General features: G+C 37.1%; 1 protein-coding gene across 1 annotated transcript in view; it reads left to right on the top strand.

Annotated features, from left to right (window-relative positions):
- LAMA2 (laminin, alpha 2) overlaps nt 1-19259 on the top strand; it is a 293272-nt gene that overhangs the window by 255716 nt on the left and 18297 nt on the right. Inside the window, exons 43-47 of the mRNA XM_011997459.1 lie at nt 1430-1550; nt 4014-4190; nt 9177-9325; nt 14618-14794; nt 15031-15199. Coding sequence (XP_011852849.1) covers nt 1430-1550; nt 4014-4190; nt 9177-9325; nt 14618-14794; nt 15031-15199 — 793 coding nt within the window. The remainder of the gene's footprint in view (nt 1-1429; nt 1551-4013; nt 4191-9176; nt 9326-14617; nt 14795-15030; nt 15200-19259) is intronic.

Genomic DNA, 19259 nt, shown 5'->3' with positions numbered 1-19259 from the left:
AGTAACTACTGATTTGAACAGTGCAGAACAGACAATATCCATCATCACAGAAAGTTCTGTGGAACAGCACTGTTATAATTAAAGAAGTATCATCATCACTGACATTCTGATAGCCTTTGTTTGTTGAGCACTTACTGTGTGCAATGCTATTCCTTAATTTATTAAACTTTTGCAACTTGATCATGTAGATACTATGATTATTATTATCGTGCCTATTTCACATATAAGAACACTGAGTCTTGGAGAACTCAGATCACTTGCAACATCTGGACTCAGGGACAAGGACTTCATTTTCTAATCTGCTGACACACTTGCCCCATTTTGTGAAGTCGTATGCAAAAGTAAACACTCAAGGGTAGATTGAGTATAAAAGTCGTTTTTCAAATTTATTGAAAAAATAAAATGTATGGGTTTTTGCATTTGGTTGCTTTATTTTGTTATTGTTCTAATATAGAATACAGACTTTGGGGTCAATCTGTAAACTAAACTCATCTGTTAAAAAAACAAACAAACAAACAAACAAAAACATGTTTTTATTTTGAGACAGGGATCTCACTCTGTAGCCCAGGCTGGAGTGCAGTGGCACAATCATAAGTCACTGAAGCCTCAGCCTCCTGGGCTCAAAAGATCCTCCCTCCTCAGCATCTCCAAGTAGCTGGGACTCCAAACACACACCAACATGCCCAGCTACTTTTTTTGGAGGGGAGGGCAAAGACAGGGTCTCACTATGTTACCTCAGGCTGGTCTTGAACTTCTGGCCTCAAGCGCTCCTCCCTCTTTGGCCTCCCAAAATGCAGGGATTACAGGCATGAGCCACTACACCCGGCCAGTAAACCTAATTTTTAAACATCTGTTTTTAAACTATGTAATCCAAAAGAATGTTTCTTAGACTTCGTTTTACTTAAAAGCCTTAAAGAGACGTGTAATATTATCTTATTTTTCAGCTATCTCTCAAGAAAAAGCCTCAAATTTTTTAAAAAAAGTATTTTTCAAGATAAACATTTTCATATTTTTTTCTAACTTTTGAGCAAGGTTTTTAAAAACTTTTTGTTATACAGTTTGTTTATGCTGCCTACACAATTATCTTTTCTTTGGTGAAAAAAAATAAAACTTATTTCATTACACATATAAAGCATTAATAAGAAGTCAGTTAATTCCTGTACCTCATGTTTAAAGGCTGTGGGTGAGATTATTGTTAAAGGGGAGAAGAAGGACTACAAAAAGACTCCTTCTGCAGGATAACATTCACATCCAGTTAGACCAACCAGTAGATAATGGAAACCAGAGTTTGCTGGGTACGCGTGTGCACAGTTTGATAGACATGTGCCTGCATGTGTCTGCTCCATAAGGCTTCCCTTCCAGTAGTCAGAGACTACGCTGCCATCACCCTAATGATACTGCTTTTGCTTTCCATTTGACTATTCAATAGGCCAGAAGTAAATTTGAAGAAATATTCCGGCTGCCTCAAAGATATTGAAATTTCAAGAACGCCGTACAATATACTCAGTAGTCCCGATTATGTTGGTGTTACCAAAGGATGTTCCCTGGAGGTTGGTCTGTTTCTGACGGTTCTCTAAACACATTTATATCAGATTTCACTTACTTAGTGTGGCTGCTCCTACAAGGATCAGTCTTTTGTTAATATATTTTACATTTCTACTGATCCTACTCTTAAACGATAAAGCAAGATTAAAGCATTCTCTAAATTACCATGATAAAAAATGGGATTATGAAGTCCCAGAATTTTGATCCAGTTTTCCAAATGTGTAGCTCTTCATGGCACATATCAGTAATACTAATCTCTTCTCTGTTTTTCTCTTTTTTTGCAACACTACTTTTCCCTTTTCCTCATTTTTGTCATTCATTTTAAATTTATTTTACTTTTATGTGTTGCATACAGCTTTATTAGCAACCTTACATTTTTTTCTGGAACCATTCGAGTTTACACAAGTAGCAAGCAGTAATTTACACCATAACCATTAGTGCATAGTCTGTTGTCTACAACCTTGAAGTCTAGCCCCCTTGTCTTTGAAATCACGTAGACTGGGACCTGTGGCAACCAACTCTGCAAAGACTTGTGTTTGACATGCCTGCAAAGTCCTTTGTTAGCTGATATCCTCAGTAACTCTTCTTTGATGCTAAAGCATCCTAGCATTCCCCATTTTCATTTAACTATTCGGCACTGTTTGTTCAGTTGACACTGACCCATATGTGAGAAAGACCCCGGCCGTAGCTCTACTCTCTTAAAATATCGATAAGCAAGAGTCAATGGTCAACAGCAAATATTAGCAAGAATTTTATAGAAACTCAATAATGATGAGCTTGTTTTTAAAATGAAAATGTTAAATATGTCATTCTCATACATTTTTAATTATCCTACTGTAATACAATTATTCATTTTGGCTGCCTCTTCTAATTAAAATTATCTTAAACCACTCCAATAGAATAAGGGAAATGAAGGGAAAATGTGGGCAAAGAAAAAAGTAAGTCCACCACTTGAATGTTGAGGTTTAAAGACTGGAACAGAACTTTCAAGATCTTCATTGTTCACAGCTACAGGCCCCAATTTGGAATTGGCCATAGACACCCACTCTGAGAAGTCTGGGAATAAGAAAAGGGAAAATACATTAAGAACTAAAACTGTAAGGACCCATATTGGCTTCTTAAAGGAAGTTTTACTGAGAATTTTAATCTTCAAAGCCTAACTCTCATTCACATTCAAAAGATATATACATGAGGATGGAAACTGTCCGGAAAATGAATAGCCACTGCACGTGGAAATTACGATTCCGTAAAGGCATTTTTCAGCAACCAGGAATTATTTTGCAACTAAAATATGAGGCAGAAATTTGATGTGGATAAATATTGAAAAGTCTGCACAGTAGTTTTATCTGAACTATCTAAAACTCCATGATTTGAAAATTGGAATAGAAAACAGATTATACATTTTACCAGCTCTTGTGTCATTTAACTGGTCTTGAAACACTGTGGGAGGAAAATAGCCTACATTAAAGGATTCTTTGCTTTTACTCCTACAAAATCTAGGACTTTAAAAATGAATATTTTAAGCACTTTAAATTCCTAACTACATGGGCTTGCTTAAATAAATACTAGCAAATTCATACATTGGAAAGTCCTCTTGCCATTAAAAGTGATGATCTACATTTACTGAGAGAGTGATATCCTCCACATATGTAAGAAAAGAAGACATTAGGAATGAACGTGTCTATCAAGATTCATTTGAAGTGTAGGGAGGAGGAGAGAGGAAGAGGGCAAGGTTATGAAACAGTGAATGAATGAATGAATGAATGAATGAATGAATTATAGAAAGCTCTATGCTTCTGCACAGCTTTGAGGAGACTGAGATGGGGAGCTGATTTTCTCCCTTTTGCACCTTATTTACATTTCTACTTGAAATGTAGCTGTTTTAATTTTATACTCAGCAAGGACAATGGTACTACTTTAATTTTAAGAAAAAACTAGACTATGTGGTGTTTGGTTTATTTATTTTTAAGGTTTGGTCTTATCACTGGGGAAAAATGCAGACATAGATAATGGTCATACCCATCTGTAAAACATAAACAATTAAGTGATAGAGTTTATTCAACACATCTTAATTATAGTGTTTTCAAGGGAAACTTAGGGAGATTGATAGACATGTAACCGCTTGTGTGTCAGTTTGGCTTAAATCTTTGGTTTAAACAAACAAAAACAAAAGTTATCTAACAGTGATAATCTTCTATATTTAAAATCAAAAGTTCTGGAATAAAAGTAGATGCTATAATTCTGATTTTAACACAAACTGCTTAGAAGATTTGAAGTTATCATATAACTAGAAATAATATTTCTTCAACTGTTCTTAAGCTTTCCATTAACTGTGGGTTTTCCTGCTTTCTAAAACTATGATCTATTTCATAATCACATTAAGTGCATCGAGGAGGGTGAGTGAGATGGAGAATTTATTTAAATTTTTATTTCTAATGGTGTCTACTCTTCTTTTCCTTTACTCACAGAATGTTTACACAGTTAGCTTTCCTAAGCCTGGTTTTGTGGAGCTCTCCCCTGTGCCAATTGATGTAGGAACAGAAATCAACCTGTCCTTCAGCACCAAGAATGAGTCTGGCATCATTCTTCTGGGAAGTGGAGGGACACCAGCACCACCTAGGAGAAAACGAAGGCAGACTGGACAGGTACCTTCACACCTAGCTGATAATGCATTTTCCCTAATGTTTATATAAAACAGTTAACTTGCTTTTATATTTCTAGTTTTGCATCATTTATTTCTGCTCTTGTCTTGGCTAGCAAGGACTGAACATTCCATTTTTCCATGCTGGCCTCCTATTTCACTCGCATCATCTCCCCAGGACAATTGTCTTCTCTAGGATGTTCCTGTTGATCAATTGCAGGTGCAAAGTCACACTCATATCTGCACCTATATTTCCTATGCGTTTAACACATGCATATGTAAAGATGACAACTTAAAACATATTCACATTATCTTAATTTCTACTGTCTCCAAGTCCAACTCCTTACAAAATCTGTAGATATTTACCTACGGTCCCTTAAATTTAAATTCCTCTAAGATCAGTTTCCCAGTTGCACTAGCTGAAGTGATAGTCTGTTGGGCCTGACTCATCCCATCCTCTCTGGACACAAAGAAGGGCAGAAAATGGACCTGGGAGAAAGCAAGAAGAACACAACCAACACAGACAGGGACAATTGTAGCCCAATAGCAATCAAGGATGTTAAAGCCTAAAGAATATCAACCGGCCAGGTGTAGAGGCCCATGTCTGTAATCCCAGCACTTTGGGAGGCCGAAGCAGGAGGATCGCTTGAGCCCAGGAGTTTGAAACTAGGCTGGGCAACATGATAAGACCCTATCTCTACAAAAATGTTTAAAAATTAACTGGGCATGGTGGCGTACGACTGTGGTCCCAGCTATTCAGGATTGCTATTCAGCTATTCACGCCACCACACTGTAGCCTGGATGACAGAGTGAGACTGTCTCAAAACATTTTTTTAAAAAGAGTATCAATTTTGCAAGGACATAAACTTTAGTATTTATATCCCCTGTCCATTTGATTCTGTTAAAAGTAATCCCTCCAATGCCCAGATTTAAGCATCATACCTCTTATTGCCTTGGTATTCTTTAATACCTTCAATCACATTTTTTAAAATGTAATTTTGCATTTAACCTAGTTTTTCTCAGTGAAAGGGTTCATAGGAATTATTTTATCTGCCCTGACCAAAAGAACAGAATACTTTATAAATATGTCCTTAAGTATGCACATACCGTTGTAAACCAGATCACGTTATTTGTGATTATGTGTTTTAAAAATCAATTTTAGCATGTGACATTTAGTGATCATATCATGTAACAAATCTTATTTATTTTTCTAAAAAATACAAAGCTCACACAAAATATTCGCAAATAGAACCCAAAGATGTATAACCACGAGTAACTAGGATTATTTCAGGAATGCAGAAGTGGTTTAATATTAGAAAATCTGAAAATCGTCCAGGCACAGTGGCTCACACCTGTAATCCTAGCACTTTGGGAGGCCGAGATGGGTGGATCACAAGGTCAGGATTTTGAGACCAGCCTGGCCAACATAGTGAAACCCTGTCTCTACTAAGAATACAAAAAAAAATTAGCTGGGCATGGTGGCAGTTGCCTGTAATCCCAGCTACTTGGGAGGCTGAGGCAGGAGAATTGCTTGAACCTGGGAGGCCTAGGTTGCAGTGAGCCGAGATTGCGCCATTGCACTCCAGCCTGTGCGACAATGCGAGACTGCGACTTAAAAAAAAAAAGAAAGAAAGAAAATCGAATTATCATATAATCTTGTCAATAGATAGTAAAACGTGGTAAAATTTAACAGTCATTCATGATTTTAAAAAAATACTTAAGTAAACTAAGAGGAAGGAACTTCCTTAGCCATCTATTAAAAAAAACTATAGCAAGTATTCCTGATTAAAAAAAAAAGACATTATAAACATTTGCTATAAAATCAAGCCCAAGAAACGAATGACTATTTTAACTGCACTGATCTTAGCATAGTAAGAAAAGAACAAGTAAATATAGCACAAGAACAAGAATAAGAACAAATATATAATTTAAGAATCATCATAACAAAATAGGCACAAAGCCCATACGGAGAAAATTATAAAATTTCATTGAATGATATCAAAGTAGTTCTCAATGATTATAGTCAATAAATTGGTATAGTCAACATGTTAATGAAGATAGTAAAGACTCAATATTAAAAATATGTCATTTCTCCCCAAAATGATATGTAGATTCAATTATAATAAAATATCACCTTATTTTTCTATGAATCATGACAGCTTATTCTAAAATTTATATCAAGGATGAAATTCCTAGAAGAGAAGGATAATGTAGTTGGGGCTGTTCCACCAGATAGCAGCACATTGAAAGGTAGAGTTTTGTATGGTGGAACTATCATGTTAATTCATGTATAACTGTGCAAACAGGAAAGAATTGAGAACGCTGAAAATACACAAGCACAGATGGAAACAACACTTGACAATAAGTGGCATTGCATTTCATTAAAAAAAAACATTGAACTGTTCAGTGAATGACTTCAGGGTAATTAGGTATTCATATGGAAAAAATGAAACTAAATTTATTTTTCATATCAAACCAAAAAATAAGTTCACAATAAATCAAAGTCTTAAATATGGAAGGACAAAAATCTTTAAAATTCTTAGAAGAAAATATACCAGGATAACTTTTGACCTTCAGGAAAAGAAGACTTAATGGAACAAAACAAGATTATAAGTGGAACTGCATTAAAATTAAACTCTTTGGTCATCAAACAACACAAAACACAAGCCTCGGTCTGGAAATGTACAGTATGTATAATCTACAAGGAATACAGTCCTTGTCCCCAAAAGGGGAAAAGCTCGTTGCAGTTTATAATAGGATATCAAAACATACTGGTTGCTATAGTATTAGAAAGAACAGTATTGGAAAGATGTGAATCAAAGAGTGCCTTTGATCACTGCTGGTAGAAAACGTAAATTTCTAAAGCAACTTTGGAAAACAGTTTGGCACTGTCTTCTAAAGTTGAACATTTGCATACTCTCTACAAGCCAGCAATTCCACTCCTGGGTACAGACCCAAGTTTTTGCACATGTGCATAATAAGACTTGTACAAGAATGTTTATAGAAGTGTTCTTTATGATAGCAGAGAAACTAGAAACAACCCAAATATTCATCAGCTGGAGAACAGAGAGGCAAACTGTGGCACTTTTGCATAACGGGATATCAAGCAATAAGAAAAAGGAATAAATTATAACTCAACATAACAACATAATAAATAGAAAATAAATAAAAATGAAAAATGTGCTATATGATACCATTTTTGTAGATTTGTTATACAAGTACCACTAAACAACATATTGTTAACAGACACATGTGAATTTCAAAAAAAAAAAAATTTTTTTTTAAGTAAGGTAATGATAAACATAAAATCCACACTTGTGGTTACCTCTGAGATGGAGAAGCAAGGAGATGGTATTAGAAAGAAACTCGTAAGAGTATTGTTTCTGAAATTTGGTGGTAGATTTACAGGTTTTCATTTTATTGTACAGTGTTAATGCAGATTCATCATTTACATGTATATCACTCATATTGTGAAAAATATATCAAATAGTCATAATAAAAATATTTTTGAAGAGTAGGAGAAAAGTGTTATTTTATTTCATTTCTTACTACACATAATAAGCACTAAATAAATATAAAACACAAATGCCCTCTTAAATTATTTTCTTTATCTTGAAAAATAAACTTTTTTCTCACTATTGCAAATGATAAGCTAGTTATAATAAGAAGACCAGATCAAATATTCTGAAATAGATTTCCACTAAAGGATACTTGATTCCTTCATCATTGCCAGATTTTTAAACACTACCTACTGGCTCCAAATTTCTCCCCCTCAAGACAAAAGAATGAATGTGAATCACCAGCTTTCAGGATAGTGCCTAAAATAAAACAGATTCCTATTAAAACAATTACAATAAGAAAACACTAAGTACTATAGTATAAATTAAGTTAAAATGACATTTTAATGTTTTAACATTTTAATAACTCATATCTAGTTTATAAAATATCATAGTATATGCTATCTGAAGGAGGACCCAATGTTAAATAGTGTAAATCTGTTAGACATAATTAGATTTAGATTCAGTGCTGGTTAAATTGACACGTTTCATACTTCAAAGCTAACAGTTTTGATACCTATAGAGTTATTTGTGATTCCGTTCTGCTAAATGGGTTTGATATGTCGAACAATCCATGAGCTAAGGAATTTTTAATTGAGTGAGTAGTTTGTGATTTCCCTTTGACAGATGGTGAGCACTTATCCAGACCCTCAAAATGTTTTGTGGAGGACATGTAACGACATACATGATTTAGTAAATTACTGGAACATGATGATGTTTGATGGAAACTGTCTCTACCACCACAGATGACTCGTGGAGAACTGAGCCGTCACTGTGCGTCAGGTGCTCCCATACTTCACAAGAAAGGGAGAGCACGTGGCATCAGCTCTAGGGACAAGGACTGCATTTAGGCTCCCTGGGGTTCATGATGGGATATCAAAACCACACTGGTTGCTATAGTAACAGCAGCAAGAAGAAAGCAGGCTGTTTGTGGATGAAAATTTATCTTCCTTCTTTCTAAATGTGGGAGGCAGGTTACATGTTTGTGATAGCAATCTATTCCACCAGCTCAGAGAACAAATTGAAGTCTAAATACTCAGAATGCCACAAGGTTGAGAGTCAGTCCTGATTCTCAGAAGCTAGCTATCCACTTGTGAATATAAAGGACAGGGATTTTGTTGACACACTTTGTCTCCTGATGGGTTTTGTAAGTTAGAGGACCAACGCAAGCACAGCTGTTACTTTCAGCATCACAAATGTGCTTTGCAGAGAACTGCTATATTAATATATCCACTTTCCAGATCATCTCACAAGCATAAATGGTAACTTATTAGAAAGATATTTCCAGCTGTTTTCAAAACCACTTGAGAAAAGTCTTAATTTCTCAGGTAAGTTCTCAGAGCAGATGAACCTGTGGTTCTGCTAGGGAATCTCTAAAGCTAAGTCATAAATGAGACTTCTGTTTAACCTTCAATAACCACTTGCTTTTGCAGGCCTATTATGCAATACTCCTCAACAGGGGCCGTCTAGAAGTGCATCTCTCCACAGGGGCACGAACAATGAGGAAAATTGTAGTCAGACCAGAGCCGAATCTGTTTCATGATGGAAGAGAACATTCCGTTCATGTAGAGCGAACTAGAGGGTAACAATAGCACTAAAATCTTTATGATTGTAACTCAGGTGAACTTCCTTTGCTAGCACCAGTGTCCATCAGTATCTGCCTGAACCTCTGTGTGTGTGTACCTACCATGCCTTGCAAAAGGATACAGTAGCTTAATTCCCTCTTCTTTACTTTTCATACTTCGGGAACCTCATGTGCCTCGGCCCTTAGGAGTTCCACCCTTAACATTTCTATTTGTGCAGTTATCTCTACCTTTGGAAAAACCAAATGCATTTTCTGAAGGTATAAATAAGAAAAATCTCTCTCTCTGCCCCTCCTCATATAAGGTACGCACCCAGCGAAACACACAAAACAGCTCCACTGGAACCAGCAGGCTTTGGCGGCTGCTGTCTCATTCAGGTTCCAAAGCGGTTATGGCAGCTGCTTAGCTATCACAGATACGGAGTGTGGCAGCAGCTGCAGGACCTACTGAGCCTGTTAAGTGCACATCTTGTCCCTGTCCCCCTTCCCAAGGTTTGCAGGGTACCTGCAGAGTGGCTTCCTGAGGGAACAGAATCAAGGCAGGGGAGGAAAATGACTGCTGCCCTGAGATTGGTCACCTTTCTACAAATCTGCCAGAGCACTTGCCCCCAGCCCTGGGCCTGGGAATTGGCTTCACTCATGCACAAACTGATGCCTTTCTTTAGAATGCTGCGATACTTTATACTTACTTTATTAGGAAAGTCATCTGTATTTTTCACCAAAATACTGTATGACAACTCAGAGAGATACTTAGTTTAGAAGAACAATTAGAGAAAAAGGAAACAGAAACCCAGAGACTTCAGGGGCTTCAGACCTCCAAGCCAGCAATCCATGTATCAGACTGAAGACACAGAAAAGAACTGGAAATCCAATCTGATGAGGCGTCAAAACACAGAGGATACTTTTAAATGTAACGAGTATGAATATGTAGCAGTAGTTCGGCCAAGCTGATACTATCCTGCAGTGAAAGACCTACATTTACTAATTACCCTCTTGTGGAAAACATTTAGATAAGTAATAAAGATTTCTTACCTTCTAAGTAAATAGCAAAGCTTTCCTCAGATTTTATTATTATTATTGTTATTATTATTATTTAGAGGATTAGGCTTTAAGTTGAATTGATACTAAGCATTCATGCAGAATGGCTACTGAGATGTTTAGAAACCATGATTGAGACAAATGAGGGATCAATATTTGGGCAAATTAAGAACTTTTACTAATCTAATAGCCAGATATTGCAGACTTGGTCTGTGAGGAGAAATGCAAACTGAATGCTCTCATTTGAATCTTAGAATGTTTTAGAATCCTGGTTTTACATGTCTTCTAGATTACATGTTAGACACTTTGACAAACTTTAATCCTTTTCATTGTGGAAAGGACTTTTTAAAAGATTTAAACTTTAGTCAGGCGCGGTGGCTCACGCCTGTAATCGCAGCATTTTGGGAGGCCGAGGCAGGTGGGTCATGAGGTCAGGAGTTCGAGACCAGCCTGGCCAACATGGTGAAATCCCGTCTCTACTAAACATGCAAAAAAAATTAGCCAGACATAGTAGTGAGCCCCTGTTATCACAGCTACTCTGGAGACTGAGGCAGAAGAATTGCTTAAACCGGGGGACAGAGGTTGCAGTGAGCTGAGATCGCACCACTGCACTCCAGCCTAGGCAACAGAGCAAGACTCCATCTAGGACTCCATCTCGGAAGAAACAAAACAAAACAAAACAAAAAAACCACACACACACATTTAAATGTTAAAGAATTTCAATAAATAACTGCAGATTTGAGAAATTAGTTGACCAAAATCACTCAAAATGTGTTATTTTGTTGAGAAAGAATTCTGGAATTCCCAAATGCATTACACTGTTGTACCAAAGTGTCCTTTTAACAGGTGCTTCTTCAAGAAGGGCATTTTATTATGCCAACTTCACAGCTGTTGACCATCAATCCAACCTTTATTTGATTAAGTTCAGTATATGGTACATCACTGGAAACTGGTCATTTAGTTAATTGGCCATATAAACAAACAGTTTTGCCATTCATTGTTAATTACAGGATAATATATTAGATATATTAGTGTGTAGTCACTGAACTCTGTGCCAAAACAAGAACACATTTGCTACCATAATGGCTCATTTGGCACTCTAAGGTTAAAATGCCATCTACTCTATAAGCAAGTGCCACATTAAACTGATTAACCAGAGATCACGAGTGACCATGAGAACTTCACCCAGAAACATTTTTTAATGCTTTATATGCCTATTCTATGGCATGATTTGTGTAACATACTAGACAAAGATGATTTAATTGTTCTAAATGTATGTGAGATCTGTAATAACATCCTTTCATCATAGATGAGAAAATATTAACTAACTTGCTCAAAATCATATACTACAAATAACAGGGTCAGGTATTAAATGAGACATATTTGACTCAAATACCTCCATCTGTGCACAGCCGATAGATTATTCTTACATTTTTGTGTGACTATAAATGTTTATATTACTTAATGTTGATTATGATATATGATTATTAATTTTGAGATATTTGCTTTATCCCAACACTTTTCAGACTATGCATGTCAATCATCATTTCTTTTCCTAAAATCCTGGACAAAATGATAGCTTTAATACCACCTCACAAAATAATTGGATTTTTACCAAACTGGGGGCCAAGCTTCTCAAGAAGCTCTTTCTCCCTTGCCCTCTGCCTCTCTTTACTCCACCTCCCTCATTCTCTCTCCCTTCCACCCCTTCGTCTGGAAAAATTTCCCTTCAGTCACTTTGGTATCTAATTTCTTGGCACTCCAGTGACCTCTGCCTCCTATATCTGCATTGGCCTCTGATCCTTCTCGTGGCGTCTGCCTTGGTGGCCAGCCGTTCTTACTGGACAAAAGCATCAAGCCCTAAGAGCCTGAAGTAGTTACTTAAGCAAATAGGACAAGCAAATGAGCTGAGTTTTTCTTCTGGGAAAGCTTTCTTCACACAGGTACAGAAATAGGCTAAAGGTCACAAAGTAGGGTGAGATATTTTAGAAGTCACTTGGGATTCCAGAATGAGATAAAGATTTTAACACTGAAACCTAAATATTTTCTTTTTTAACATCCAAAGTATGTTCAAACAGAAAAAATATTAGATTTTATTTATTATGTAAATTACAAATGCTAGGACACTTATTTCTCTTAATACCTTCTTCCAAGTATGCAATCCGATTGATATGCTTTTTAAAAAAATCTTAAACCCATATTCCAAACAAATAAAAAATAAGGTATAAGTAATAAGGTAATTATGAAACTCTAAGAATCGGCCACTGAAACTGTAAAAAAATAAATAAATAAAGCTGACCTATTATAATCCTAAAGTAATACAAAGTTTAATGTACCTTTTTGCACATAGTAGGCCTCAGTAAAAAGCTGTTAAATAAATACTTTTAAAAATGGAAAACACACCAGAATCATAATGGACTTATTGACAATGTCCTTCTCAATGAAAACTAAATAAATGATCTAGATTTGGTGCTCCTAAAAGGTAAAATATGAGCAGGATTTAGCTATAGTTTTCTAGCAATGCCCTTATTAAGTAATACAGCTTCAGGGGAATCCCTTAATTAATATTTTCCGCTGTTTGAAGTAGGCATTTTTATCTCCATCTTATAAATGAATGAAATGGACCTGAGCGTGATTAAATAACTTGCCCAAGGTCACACAGCTAGTAAGCTTCCACACTAGTACTTAATTCCAGTATGTTCCTCCTGAAAGCCCACACTCATTCTCCGTCACCACCCTGTGAACTGGTTTAAAAAAAAAAAAAAAAAAAAAAAAAAAGGGTCACTATGATGGTCCTTGTGGCAGAACCACACTACAAAGAGAGGCTACACCATAAAGAGGAAGGCCTCTAGCTTTGTGAAATTCTAATCAAGAACAGAGATTTACTCTCCTTGGACAATCTTTAATAGAGGCTTATATCCCTCATTAAAACCCTTAGGATCCCTGTGATATCATGTTGCTAAGAGGCTGCTTTCAGCTAAAGGGGAAAAAGGGTGTGGGGGAGGGGTTTCTCAATGAGTCACACATACCCGGAAGTGAGTGGTTTTCTGAAATTCTCGTCTCAGAAAACCACCGACACTCTTAGCAAGGAAGCTGAACCTTCTGGGTTTTGCCAACACATTTTTCCATAGTTTGGTAAAGAAAGAAACCTCAAAAGTATGTCATTTTCCCCTATTTTCTCTTTGAAACTAAATTTTACCGGTGGCTTCTTCACCCCCTTAACAGTGACATTTTGAGCAACAGCAAAATCCATTTTTTGTCCCTTTCTCTTACTTTTGAATTCTCTTGCTTGTAAAGTGCCAATTCGGAGCATCTTTACCCTGGCTTATTGTTTTTTCCAGTTCTACATGTGGTTTTTCTTCATAAAATCAAGTAAGAGGGCACTTTAGGACTGAGGTTTCCACCCAAGTACTTTGGTTTTCTCTCCACATATAAAGTAAGCTTTCAGTAATCCATTCATGATCCTCAGGCTAGTGACTAATGCTTATGACTAATAGCACTGTGATGACTGTTAAGACCGAAACTCAAAACTTGCTTCCGGAACAAAAGAGAAAATGCCTTTGGTCATTTTCATCAGAACTCTTTGTCTCCTTCTGATTCTTGGCCCAGGGTTCCAAGGATTGTTGTAAATTAAGTAGCATGAGGTTCTCAATTAGCAATGTGTGAGTTATCTCTCATAAGCAAATTAGGGAAATTAATGAAACAGCCACTAAGGAAAATCATTGCAAGGAACAATTAGCAGGGTGTTCTTGCCTGCCTCTTCTATTCAAAAGCCATCAGCTACATTCTTTATAAAATGTGCTTTAAGTGTTTGCTGTTGATTCCTGCAATCTAAGCTCTCAGGAGGATGGTTTGCTCCCCAGCAAGAAGATAATAGCCAGCACAACCCAAGAAAGACCCCACGCTATGCTAAACCCGCCGACCCTTATACAATTAGACATTACTGCACAGTACAGAAGCCTCAGTTGTCACAACCTCATGTGTTGGGCTGCACAGTGCTGTTGTCAACTCCACCAGAGGCTAATGCTGCAGCGCACCATGACCTGGTTTCAGTAAACTTTCAGGGAGAGTGAACAAGGGTGTCATGGGACGAGATCCTGAGAACTGCGTTTGCTTAGTGTAGAATTCCTAACCATCCAATTTTGGCTCCCTTAAAAGCTATGGTTGAGAGGGGTGAAGGGTGGCAGGAAAGAATTTGATTTCCAACTGTATTGAATGAGATGTGATTTATACTTATTTTTAATATTTTATCAGCATCTTTACAGTTCAAGTCGATGAAAACAGAAGATATATGCAAAACCTGACAGTTGAACAGCCTCTTGAAGTTAAAAAGCTTTTCGTTGGGGGTGCTCCGCCTGAATTTCAACCTTCCCCACTCAGAAATATTCCTCCTTTTGAAGGCTGTGTGTGGAATCTTGTTATTAACTCTGTGTAAGTGGATCTTCTCATTACTACTACTAATTCTTATTTTTATTTTTCGGTATCGGGGTCCCAATGCATCTACATTGTCTACAGCTATGCAGGGGAGGAGGGAAACAATGAGGATCTTCAATTTAGACTGAGAAAAGCACACTGATGGACTTAAAACGGCATGCAGAGATCGGGCTTAATTCTAAGGAAGCAAAAAAATGAAAATGAAAAAATCTTATTTTATTACATTCTATTAGCCCCATGGACTTTGCAAGGCCTGTATCCTTCAAAAACGCTGACATTGGTCGCTGTGTCCATCAGAAACTCCGTGAAGATGAAGATGGAGCAGCTCCAGCTGAAATAATTATCCAGCCTGAGCCAGTTCCCACCCCAGCCTTTCCTACACCCACCCCAGTTCTGTCACATGTAAGTGTTTATATTACCCCATTGCTTTCTAATTTTTACCTAGTTTTCTGAGTCATTTCAGAAGGAAGATTATTCAGGATATCTAGTACACTCTGCTATTAGAATTGAAGGAAATATAACCTATCAAAACCTATTCTTACATCTTTGTTGAATGACTTACCTATACTTCTTCCTTTAATTTTGTTTACAAAACAGTACATTTTCAGTTGAAATGTTGGAAAACACAGAAATATCCAGAATCGAGAATAAAAGCCACCTATAATACCACGACAGAGGCAACCATGTTGGTTTTCAGGCCTTTTTATCTGCATAGTAGGTGTCCTACCTCTATACAATTTGGTGTCCTGTTTTTAGAAACTGATAATACACCACTAAAACTATTTCTAGGCCGGGCAGGGTGACTCACACCTGTAATCCTAGCACTTTGGGAGGCCAAGGCGGGCAAATTACCTGAGCTCAGGAGTTAGAGACCAGCCTGGGCAACAACGGTGAAACCCCTTCTCTACTAAAATACAAAAAAAATAGCCTGGTGTGGCGGTGTGTGCCTGTAGCCCCAGCTACTCAGGAGGCTGAGGCAGGAGAATCGCTTGAACCAGGGAGGCAGAAGTTGCAGTGAGCTGAGATCGTGCCACTGCACTCCAGCCTGGGCAACAGAGTGAGACTCCTTCTCCAAAAAATAAAAATAAATAAATAAATAAAAACTGTTTCTAAACATCATATAAATGTGTGTGTCTAATATGATTTTATGTTAAGTATTAAGTATATATACACACAGAGACACACAACTATTTATAGCATTGGAGGTCACATAGCCTTGATTGGAGCATGGGCTCAAGTCAGACTGCTGGTGTTCAAATCCCAGCACTGTAACCGACCATCTGTGTGAATTTGAGAAAGCTACCTAGCCAATCTATTTCTCAGTTTCACATCCAAGTACTAACCAGGCCCAACCCTGCTTAGCTTTCCAGATAAGAAAAGATCAGATGCTTTCAGGGTGGTTTGGCCGCAGACTATTTCTGTATCCTCATCTGTCAAATGAGGATATTAACAGCACAGACATCAAAGATTTTTATCAGAGTTTTAAAAGATAATGTTTGTTAAATGACTCACATATACTGAACGTTTAATAAATGGCATAAGTACTATATAGTAATGATAAGAATTAGTACTTTCATCAGCCCAGGGCTAAACAATTTTCATTCAATATATATGTAATTCTCATAACGGCTCCGTAAAACATAGTCTTTCTATTTTTAGTCGAGTTAATAAGAATTAGCTATCTTAAGTAACCAACCCACTCACATCACTAGTAAAAGGCAGAGTAAGAATTTGATTCTAGCGAGTCAGACTCCAAAGTCTGACTCCTTATCTCTGGAACACTCTGCCTTTCCAGTTTCTTCTCTTTTAATAGACCATGGTAGGCTATTGCGAGTGTTTCCAGTTTTTCACTATTAGAAACTATACTCTGATGAGCTCCTCTATGCATCAAACTTTTTCATTGTTTCCAATTATTCTTAAAATAAATAAGTAGTTAGGAAATTATAAGACCAAAAGATGAATATGTCTAAGGTTTTCAATACACATACCTGAATTGCTTCTTCCACAGGCTATGCCAATTTACATTCTTACCACCAATACAACAAAGACTGTCATGGTCACTACACTCTTTACAGCTCATGTGCTGCGGTTGTATTCCATACCAGTAATGGGTGGGAAATGTTGTCTTGAGTGCAGATCTTGAAAACTCTTGAATATCTCATTCTCTTCCTTAGTGTCCACGATGGAATTGGTTAAGCAATGTGCTCCTTGCACTAGAAATATTTATTCAATGGGAGGCCAAATAACCATCATTCAAGGAAACTGGTCATTCACTCCAAGCATCCTTTCATCCTTTGTAAAATATGGATATTTCACCTACCTTGCCTACCACATAGAGTTATTATGAAAAATCAAATGGGATAATGTATGTGGAAGTTCTTTGAAAACTGGAAAAATTATACCCACATAGACAATCTGAGGAATCCCTGAATTTAATGAATAACTACTACGTGTCCAGTACTCTGCCAGGCGTTTCATATCTGTTATTTCATTTGATCTCCACACTATTGTTTTATTTACATTTATTTATATTGCTGGAAGTATTATATTTTACAAAGGAAAACACCTAAGATCCCGCAGCTAGCAAGTGGAAAACCATCAGTCATGTGGGGATTAGTTCCAGGTGTTGATTTCATCCTAAGGCATTCCTGAGATCTGCCACATGGATTCCAGAATGTTTCGTCAGTTCTTTTACAATTCAGCCAGAGGCTAGATCTTTGCTTAGCAAAGGTAAGGTTAGTGATCCTCCTCTTCACCCTTATATACCTGAAAATCATGTGTTTTTGTTAGACTCAAGAATGCATTTTCAATTGAAGAATTAGAAAACATCATGAGTTGAATGAACTTTTTTGACCTTGGATCCTAATGTCCACTTATAAAAATGTTTCTAGGAGAAAACAGAGCCTAATTTCTAAACAACTAACTTAAAAGTATAAAGTGAAATTGGCAAGAGCCCTAACGATCATCTGGTCCAATCACCATCTTAATGCATGAATTCCTTTTATATGATACTTACAGCCTTTGCTTGAACACTTCATTGACAAGATTTTCCAGTGTTATGACAAGGCAGGCTCGAGTTGTTAGAAAGCCATTGGTTATATTGGGGTAAAAATGAGTCCCCAAAACTTCTATGTAATGATTGTGTTTCTACAGGCAAACACATTTTATTATGTATTCTCTAACGTCCCTTCAAGAATTTGAAAATAGCTGTCTTCTCCTTCCCTAGGCTAACCATTTCCCTAGTTCAAGTATTCTTTGTATTACCTCATTTCTAATTGTTATCCCCTCTATGATCAGTATTCTTAAATTTGAAATATTCCCTTCATAATATGGCACCTACTACTCAAAAGGAAGTCACCAGCTCAGGGGACGGTGGGACCCCTCCCTCCCTTAATTGTTACCATATTTCTACTAATGCACCCAAGAATGTTTTAACGTTTTTGATAGATATAATGCTACTAATTCCTAATCGAGTACCTTATTCAATCAAGCAGAACCTCATGGACCTTCTTATCTATCACTAGAACATCCTCCAGGCAGGTCTCTCAACCTGTGCTGGTTTGGATTTTTAGGGATAACCCTGCCAGCCTCCATGGATCACCTTACTTTTCTAAGTACTTACACAAACTTCATTTTATAGGGCCTCTCAAGCGCATTTTTCTGTGGTATTTAGAGATCACACTTTTTCCCTTTTTCTCAAAATAAAGATACTTGCCCATCTGGGAATGGAGATTTTTACTCATTTAAGGTTCTTTTTTTTTTTTTTTTTATAACCTTCTGTTCTAATTTCGATTTCCATTTCCTCTCAGCAGTGTATGTTTTAACTTTTCCGAAAACAGAGCATTCCACTTAGTAGATGAGACAGAAGCAAAAAGTTGAGTAGCACGCCAAATTGGTTGGTTTAGAAAGAATCACCGAACATCAGAGCTAGAAGACACCCAAAAGATTCCAACTCTTAACTTGCACATGAGGAAAGGAAGCCCTCAAACTTACAGCATGGCCCAGGGTTACCAACATGAGCGATAGTTGGAACTAAAACCCAGATATCTAAATTCCAACTGCTATTTCCCCTTCTTTTTTTTTTTTTTTTTTTTTTTTTTGAGACAGAGTCTTGCTCTGTTGCCCAGGCTGGAGTGTAATGTCACAATCTCAGCTCACTGCAACCTCTGCCTCCCGGGTTCAAGCAATTCTCCTGCCTCAGTCTCCCAAGTAGCTAGGATTACGGGCATGCACCACCACGCCTGGCTAATTTTGTATTTTTAGTTGAGACGGGATTTCTCTATGTTGGTCAGGCTGGTCTCGAACTCCCGACCTCAGGTGATCCTCTCACCTTGGCCTCCCAAAGTGCTGGGATTACAGGCACAAGACACGGTGCCCAGCCTATTCCCCCTTCTTTTGCACATTGTAATTATTTCCGACTGTGTGGTCAGAATTAGATTTTTTAGAACTTTCCATCTCTATT

This window comes from Mandrillus leucophaeus, unplaced genomic scaffold (genome assembly GCF_000951045.1).
Source record: "Mandrillus leucophaeus isolate KB7577 unplaced genomic scaffold, Mleu.le_1.0 Scaffold1144, whole genome shotgun sequence".
NCBI classification, from domain to species: domain Eukaryota; kingdom Metazoa; phylum Chordata; class Mammalia; order Primates; family Cercopithecidae; genus Mandrillus; species Mandrillus leucophaeus.
This window is presented reverse-complemented; position numbering and strand designations above follow the sequence as displayed.